The 8,547-nt window shown below is 44.4% G+C and overlaps 1 protein-coding gene across 11 annotated transcripts in view; it reads left to right on the plus strand.

Moving 5' to 3' along the window:
• The window catches only part of RBFOX2 (RNA binding fox-1 homolog 2), a 162,833-nt gene extending 155,070 nt beyond the window's left edge, over window positions 1-7,763 (plus strand). For 8 of the 11 annotated variants that reach the window (XM_088531913.1, XM_088531912.1, XM_088531914.1 and 5 more), the window contains 3 exons: window positions 4,670-4,758; window positions 5,706-5,778; window positions 6,875-7,763. In XM_088531913.1, the coding sequence (XP_088388039.1) occupies window positions 4,670-4,758; window positions 5,706-5,778; window positions 6,875-6,919 (207 nt within the window). In that variant the 3' untranslated portion in view covers window positions 6,920-7,763. Of the gene's footprint in view, window positions 1-2,161; window positions 2,239-4,669; window positions 4,759-5,705; window positions 5,779-6,874 lie in introns of those variants that run through there. The other 3 variants (XM_088531921.1, XM_088531922.1, XR_015913779.1) reach the window with 2 other exon arrangements.
• Window positions 7,764-8,547: the final 784 nt, after the last annotated feature.

An 8,547-nucleotide genomic window follows, 5' to 3' on the forward strand; every position in this document is an offset into this window, starting at 1 on the left:
GAAGGGTTAACAAGGTCATGCTTGTCCCATTACCATGTAGAAGCACCTGCTGCAATGGACACTGTTGTCCTGTCACCTCTCTTAATTCATTCATGCTCATTCCTGGTGCACATATGCCACCCTTCTAATACAGAAATACTGGAAACAGTTCTAGCCTTTCCTGCTTCTGAACTTATGCTACAGGGCAGTTTGGGGGTGGAAAAGACCCATTTTAGGTCTGACAAATTAATGATTCCAAAATTGGGATCCCTGCCTATATCTCACAGATGACCAAATGTGTCATTCATAGTAACAGTTAATAGATTTCTCCAAGGACATGGAAATGCCCCTGCCCTAGTGCCATAGAGGCTTTTCCAAGGTTAAAAAAAAAAAAATCAGCAATGCACTTCATGTGCTTAAGGCAGCAAGGAAATTAGAAAAAGGAGGCTTATGACCATAGGATGCACTGAAATAGTAAAACATAGTTTTGCATTTCTTCATGTTCTCACTGGATTTATCACCTAATATGGACCTGAACAGTGGAAGAGAATATGGATTTACTTTGAGCTGAACTGCGTAGTCTTAAAAGGCTCTTTTTTTCCTATATTAGTATCTACTGTAATTGAAACACTGCTTTAGTTGGGATTGCAGCTTCCCATATATGTTGTTTTGCCATGTTTGTCCTATAATAGTTGAAATAATACAATATTGAAAAACCTAAAGTTTAATGTTACATAAGGAATTAAAAATATAATTTGCTGTCTCCTCTTGTTGAGCCAAGAGCAACAGAAGAGTAATTTGAAATCTGGGGTTTTGTGAACACCTGAGCAAATCCTGTTGTTTGGCAAACAAGACCTGTAGGTTCAGCCTCTCTAGACATTAACATGGGAAAGAAACAACACTGGCATTTATCAAGAGAAGTAGAATTAAAATAAGCAGCCTTTTGGACTGTGCTGTATTGATCTCATTTGCTCCCCAAACAATCCAAAAGACTGTACTGGAGAGAAGAGATCTTGATTTAGGCAGTCATTTTGGTTGCCTATTACTGGCTGGTAAAAATGCATTAGCTTTTCCTTAGTTTGCCTATTTCCTCCTCAAGGCAGTGTTTGAACTGTCTCGTTCCGATAGAGGTGTCTCTGACATAACATCTTCTCAGGAAGCTCAGACACACTCATTTCTTCTGAGGCAAGGCAAAAGGCTTAAAAAACTGGACATGGATGGGTTAACTTATCGCTGTGGAATCCCTTCGCTTAAATAAATGGAGTGGGAGTTTGCACGGCTGTCCTGGGTGTCAGGGTCTATGCCACTCGATGGTGTCTTCTGTTGCAGTCTGCCTGTAGCACTGGAAGAGTGTGGTACAGCTAGAAAAGGCTTTTTTTCTTTCTTTTCTTTTCTCTCCTCTCTCTTTTTTTTTTTTTTTGGTTTTGTTTTACGGGGAAACATGATGAATACTCATGTTTGAAGGTGCTCTACTCCGATACGGTTACATTTCCCACAGTGCCTCAAGTGAGTGGCATCAGAAATCACTAAGGGTGGTAGGGTCTTGTAGCCAAGGCAGTGGGTGAGCTTTGCATTCCAGATAAAGTTGTGTGCGAACAAGAACAGCAGGAGAAAATACCAGTGCATTGGACAAGCTGAGCAGGGCTTTAGGTGCAGCGATGGAATTATATGTGGGTCCTGGGTTATGGAGAACAGGAGCGTCTGCTGGGTAAGGCAATCTGCACAGCATCTCCTTTGCTCTGTATGGTTCCCAGAGCTTGAGGAAAGCATTTTAAAACAATAAATGAAATGGGAAAAAATGAATAACAGTTGCAACTTTCCTCCTCTCTCCTTCACCCTGTTTTAGTATATTTGGACCTGTTGGTCATGCTAAATACATCCCTCTGTCAGAGTTTCCCAAGCTGTCCACGCTCATTGCTCCTATGACAGGAATGTACCATGGCCATTATAATCCCCATTTTTGAATTTATTTAAAGTACACACAGGTAGAATTTGCAGACGGCTTTCAACTGAACAAGTCTGCCTCTGTGTGTGTACCTATATCCTGTAACATTCTTTTTTTTAAACCAACAGTAGTTTCAATTTTACATCAGTGCATGGTAAAAAGCAATACACATGTCAGCTATTTCTTAACATCATTTCTCCAATGAATTATTTCTCCTGTTTTTTGTTTGTTGTGCAGTTGACTGAAGAAATGTTAACATCCCGCTCTAAATCTCTCAGTGGAGTCTCTGTTCCCTTCTCTGATATAACAGATGGGTTATTGCTTGTTATAATTATTAACATTGTGGTGTGGGACAGGGCTAGGGTGGGAGCCATTTGGGGGGCGAGGGAGGGAGGCCGTGGGGATCATCGAGGTTGGAATGTTAACTCCAGTGGTGACTGACTGTTTCCGTAATAGCAGGTTGTTGTGGCTGCACGCTCTAGTTCTTGAGGCTGTGTACTTCACTGAGCTTGTGGTAGAGCCTAGGGCAAACTGCTGTCCCAAGAGAATGCTGGGATGGATAGAACTAGCCAATATGAGTCTGAACGTGGTGACTTTGCTGGTTGTTCTAGCTCCAGATGTCAGCATGCTTAGTTTTTTTTAATTTTGATTAATAAATGTTACGCCATTCCCCTTCCCACACCTGATTCCAACCCTTCTTTTCTTTTGTTTTTTTCCTTTTTTTTTCTTTTTTTTTTAATTTTCCTTTACAAGAAGTATAAGTTAAAAGAAAATTACATGATAACCCTTTCTGGTTTCAAACTGCATCTCGCTGTCATGTTTAGAGTATGTGCCAGTCACATTTAATATGGCTTTGATCTCAAATGTGGCTGGGTAAGTGTGAGACAGAGTGGGAATCTGGGCACATTATAGAGCAGTCTCCCCTGCATAGTGCCAGGTAAACAATGTATTCCATTCCATGCCCAGTGATAGACCATATCAAGATGTCAGGAAGCTTAAAAACATAAGGAAGAGCCACAGCAACATTAGAATGAAGTTTTCTTTGAATTTGTTGCCAAAGAGTTGGATTGGAATTAAGGTTGCATCTTGTTCACATTCTCTTAGGAGGTAATGGTAACTGTGGCAGAATGATGCCATGCTAAAAAATAAACCAAACTGCCTCCAACCGTTGATCAGAAATACAAGGATTGAAACAGCTAGGAAAGGAGGTACAAAATCATGATGCAACACCTCTTTCAGGCAGGGTGGTGATGTTGATTGGATTTGTGTTACTCTCTCTTTCCATAACTAGAAGATCAAAAGTTCAGTAAGTTCCTCTATCCCAGAGCAGGACATCATCATTGGGCTGATCTTCTGTAGCGCGCTACCCCTCCTTCATGGGGGTGGGATCCACGGAGACCATCGAAGTGAAGTTAAAGCCTTTCCTTCCATTTTAAAACCTCGCTAGCCCAAAACTGAGCACTGCTAAGCACTGCTAAATAGACATGGGGTCCTGTAGCAGGCTCTGTGTTTTTAGATATTTGGGCTCTATGTACTTACAGACAAAAAGCTGTAGAGTTATTCTGAGCAGGTTGAGGTGAAGAGCCTGAGTCTGCCCTCTCTATAATGTCAATAAAAAAAAAAAAAAAAAGCAAAGCCAGAAGCAATGTGGAGTTTTCTGGTGTTCTTTATAGCCATGTGTGATTTTGGCAAATTAAAGCTGTGGCTCATTTACCATTTCCCCACCCTCTGCAGAGTTAGCAGAAAAGGTTTAGAGTCATTGAGCCAAAGAAAGATCTAACCTCTTCTTCAGAGCTGTCTGTCCTGACTGCCACGCAGCCTTAGCCCCTCTCCTGAGAGGGGCCAGGCCTCTGCCTTCCAGTAGTGCCAGGGGTGCCAGGCTGGGCGTTGGGAACAGCTGGTCATCTGTCCCATCATCCCGATAGGCATCCTGTCAGCCCGGTCCTGATCCTTTGGGTCGGGAGTCACGTTTTGCCCACTGCGTTTTCAGTACCTGCCTCCTATCAGCATGAACATACTTGAAAGGTGTTTCCTTTATTCATGCTGGTGTAGCATGGGTAAATATGCAGCAGTGATACAGACTGCTGTGAGCTAATTTGCCCCAACCTGTTTCCTTCTTACCTGGAAGAAGGGGAGAACGTTCTGGTTGGTACTGCTGTTACTTTGCTTGTTGGCACCTTTGGGACCACCAGCTTCTCCAACCACCTTTTGCTTGTTGCTTTTGGACTTCCCTGGCTGTTGATCCTTTTGTGTATCTGGGCCAAATGAAATTCCAGCCTTTTAGATCTTCCAGGCTTAAAAAAAGAGAGAGAGAGATAAAGAATAGCAGGATCTCTCCAAATGATCCCCTTTCTAAAATACGCACTTGACAGAAAAATGCCCGCTTCTCATTTCTGCAGCATAAGAAGAAGAGGACAGAGATTGTTAGATTCAAGATTTCAGCTTTCTTCTCTTTTTGCCTACCTCCACACCAAATTTGATTTCCTACAGGGGTATAATCACGCTGAGGCCTGCTTCAGTTCATTACTTCTGCTAAATGAGATAATGAGAGAGGGTTCCCTAGACTTTCCAAGGAATGGAAGATGCATGGGTTAATGGACAGCGCTTGTGACAAATGTGACGTGGGAGCTGATGCAGTTTGAAACATTTCCTCTCCTTGTGATGTGTGTGATTTTATTTGTTCTGTTCTTTTTCTCCGTGTGGATGGGCAGGTATCTGTAAAGTCAGTTCTCTTCTCTCCTGCAGGGTGGATACGCAGCCTACAGATATGCACAGCCTGCTACTGCAACAGCAGCCACGGCCGCTGCCGCCGCTGCAGCAGCTTACAGCGATGGGTATGTAAGGGGGAGGCTGCCCGTGGGGACTACCTCGCTGTGCTCAGGGAGTCACGGAGCACTGATCCATGACGACACTTCTGCTTCCTTCCCCATTTCTTTGTCTTACTTGCACTCGCATGTGCACACATGCATGCACAACCCAATGTGGAAAGACTTGAATGCACGATTTGTCTCTTTGCTCTTGGGCAGTAGTAGCCGTGGTTATGTGTGAGCTGGCACAAATCTCAGTCTCTTCCTTAACCTTGTGATTCTTTACCCAAAGGAGGCAGTGTGGTTATGGCCCCAGAGCCAAGAGATGTGATTTGCATTGCCAGCTCCTTGCTCTGCAACTCTGGACAGGTCATTTAATGATCAGATGCATTTTTCTTCCCATCCATGAAGGGAAAATTCCTTGGCTTGTGTAGTACTTCAGGGTGCTTTAGCTCTGTATGAATGCAAAGGATTATCATCATCAGAGTGCTTGCCTCAAGATTTTCCATCTCCTATGCAGTGAGCCTGCGTTTTAATCCTAGTGCATGTGAGAGCCTTACAGTTTATATGACCTTCTCATTCTGAGAAGCCCTCAGCTCTTCCCATTTAGCAGCTGTTACCATGCCAGTAGTGATGGCTCCAGCAGTCACTCCCAAATTGTATTACGCGAGGTAAGGGATGTGCTAAGTACCACGTCAAAAGTGCCAGCCTCTTTCCTACAGGTTGAGATCATGGCCTCTGCCACGTTGCTCCTTGCAGACCACTTTCTGCCTGTCTCACACGATGCATGGCAGTGTGTCCATAGATGATCTTCTTAGAGGGCTCTCCGCATGCATGTGTGTGTATGTATGCATACATGTGTGTAGAAGGGCATGCTGCTTCTCCCATTTCCTGTGGTCAAACAGCTGCTTCTCTGCCCCTCTGAAGTGACTTTCCTTTTTTTTTTTTCCTTTATTTTTTCTCCCTCTCTTCAGTTATGGCAGGGTGTACACAGCAGATCCTTACCATGCCCTTGCCCCTGCCGCTAGCTACGGAGTTGGCGCTGTGGTAAGTGGGATTTTTTTTTTTCGTTCCTGTTTCTCATTCTCAGCACGGGGAACAGCTGCTTACTGTGTATCAGGTGCTTAAACTTCATCCACAAATACTTTTTTTTTCCTTTGGGGAGGAGGTCCTTAGCTCTAATACTGGGTTCCCACTTGCTCTGCATTTGTGCATCTGTGTCTGTACCCACTAGAAAGGAGCCAGCTGTAGGAGACCAGTTATCACTTGGCCTTGGTGCATCCTGGTACAAAGGAGATGGGAGAGGGCTGACAGGAAGCGTCAGGAGCCGGAGTGTTGTAATGCATCAGTTTAGCTGTATCAAGAAGATGGTTATAGCAAGAAGCAGCAATGGTTTCATTAATTTTCAAGACTCCGTTGGATGTTTGAGAAGGCAGTTTTTGGAAGTAAAGGAATAAGATGTTCTCATGACATGTTGCAGCAAAACTACTCTACTTGGTTCCTTCTTCTGATAGTGGAAGGATGTGGTGTACTGCCTGCCAGTAGAAGTTACACAGAACAGGACTGAAGTATGTTGGCATCAGGGGGAGTGGAGTATATTGCCCATCTGCTTCTAGCTGTGCAGCACCTCTGTCCAGTACAAAGACTGGAGTGCAGAGGTGTTCGGTGAAAGAGACACCTAAGTACAGATGTCTGCAATGCAGAATCTGAGTCTCAGCTCATCATGTGGATTCCCTTTCAAGTCAATGGAGGAGATCCAAGTATTTCTAGGACATCCGATCATTATGCCAATTTTAGACTCCTCTCTACCTAAGGGTGAGGTGAAGACCATCCTAGACATGCTAGTCTCTGCTGTCTAATAAATGCAAGTGACTCAGGTGTTTGCTGTTTGGATTGATGAATTCCATCTTTGGTATCTTTTGACTGGGATTCACTCCTAGTTGGTGGGCTGTGAGCATGGCCTGAGGCATGTCCTTGCTTTTGCAGGAAAAGATCTCTCTATTGCTTCTTAGAGATGCTGATGCAGCGGGTCAGCGCCAGGGCACATCTCCCAGTCCTTGTGCAAGCATTCAGGCACTGTCCTGAACGTTTCTTCCTGGTTCACCTCCTAACAACTACTTCTTTTTTTGTTTAATTTCTACAGGCGAGTTTATACCGAGGTGGCTACAGCCGATTTGCCCCCTACTGAAGTGACGTGAGCCCCCTGCAAGTGGGACAGCCCCCCCAGTTCATGAGGCCTGGCTATTGCAATATTTACTAGTAGAGGAACTCTATAGCAAGACGAGGAGGAAAAACAAAAAGCAAAAGAGAAAATACTTTTTTATACCTCACTATGTTCTTTGAATATGTATTTTTTCCTTTAAATTTCTGCCTTTAATTCTTTTGTTCCAAAGATTGTGCATTTTTTTTGTTTTGTTTTGTTTTTTTGTTTTTGTTTTTGTTTTTTTTTTTAACTGTGGTAAAAATAATGCATTTCCGTGTCTGTATGTTGGTGCATAGCTTATCCTACCAATCACGGAAAAGGCGATTAGTGATAAGGAATGCTGTTAGAAACCAGTATCATGCAATTAATCAGGAACACTCGGACAGAGTTACTTCCCTGGGTCTGGTGCTTGGTGCCTGTGGGACAGAAGGATGTGAGTGAGAAGTGTCCACCCGCCGTGTTTCTAGTCTGCAGAATGAAGCACTCTTTGGCTTTGCCTGGGACCTAAATGCTGGTGGGAAATAGTTCAGAATAGTCATTTGCATTTGGAAAAGGGGGAATACAGAGACTTTCCTTGTTTTTATCAACATCTGATGTGCACAGATTTGGGACAGTGTCAAGATTTTAAGCTTGGCAAGAGAAGATTCCCTCAACCTGCCCAAAGACTGGCTCTTAGCTGCTCTGTGAGGGACAATGAATTTTGAAATTAATTTTTGATGATTTCTCCCCACCCACTCACAACTTATTCTGGCTGATTACTGTCCATTGCTGGTGGTTGTAATTACCTTAGTTTTACTTCCTCCTTCTCAAGATCTTTCTCCCTTGCTGTCCCTTTCCTTCTTTCCTTGAGGAGTGACTGGCATAATGATAAGTGACGTGTCATCACGCCACAAAGTGCTTGCATGACGGACAGCAAGTGGCTACAACTGCAGAGGTGAAGCGTGTGCAGCCTTGAGGAGGAGGAAAGCTGGCTGAGGAGCCACACATTCGTGCCGTGCTCAGGCACTCCGAGGTCCAGCATGCAGGGTCTCTCCTCCTGTTCATCCTGAGCTGCTTTGGCACTCCTTCAAAAATTCTTTTTCACATTGTGTGAGTGAGAGAAAAGTCACGTATAAGCTGCTGAGGGGCAAACGCATCGGTTTGTGTGGGGGAAGAGGATCCTGTGTATCCAATGTGATCCTGAAGTAGTTTTGTTGAGCTCAGGAGTTTGTACTCAGCAGTTTGTGCAAGCTATGAATTCATAGGAATTTCCCACCTCAAGCTATTTAAGACTTTACCTAGTCACCTTGGAGCCCCCGGGTCCTAGCCTTTCAGTATCCAGAATAGATATGCGCCTGGACCGCTGGGTCCGTACTTGACACTACATGTTGCAAGATTTTGAAGCAGAGAGACAAAGAGGGCTCCACACCTCCCAAGACCATCTCCCTTCTGCTCTCATGAAGAGCGACTTGGCTGTTTTGCAGAGTTCACCTTCTTAGATTACTGTGCGAGTAGCCCTGCGGTAGAGAGTTGCAGCTCTCCAGCCCTCCCTTTCAGCTGGTGGCTGCTGCAGTGCTCCTAGCAAGCCTGCAGATCAGGGGCAGGTGCTCCTGAGCTGCCTCCTAACCCCGTGT

The sequence above is a fragment of the Tinamus guttatus genome, unplaced genomic scaffold, assembly GCF_059628265.1.
Source record: "Tinamus guttatus ecotype Peru unplaced genomic scaffold, ASM5962826v1 Tinamus_guttatus_pri_ptg000439l, whole genome shotgun sequence".
Classification (NCBI taxonomy): Eukaryota; Metazoa; Chordata; class Aves; order Tinamiformes; family Tinamidae; genus Tinamus; species Tinamus guttatus.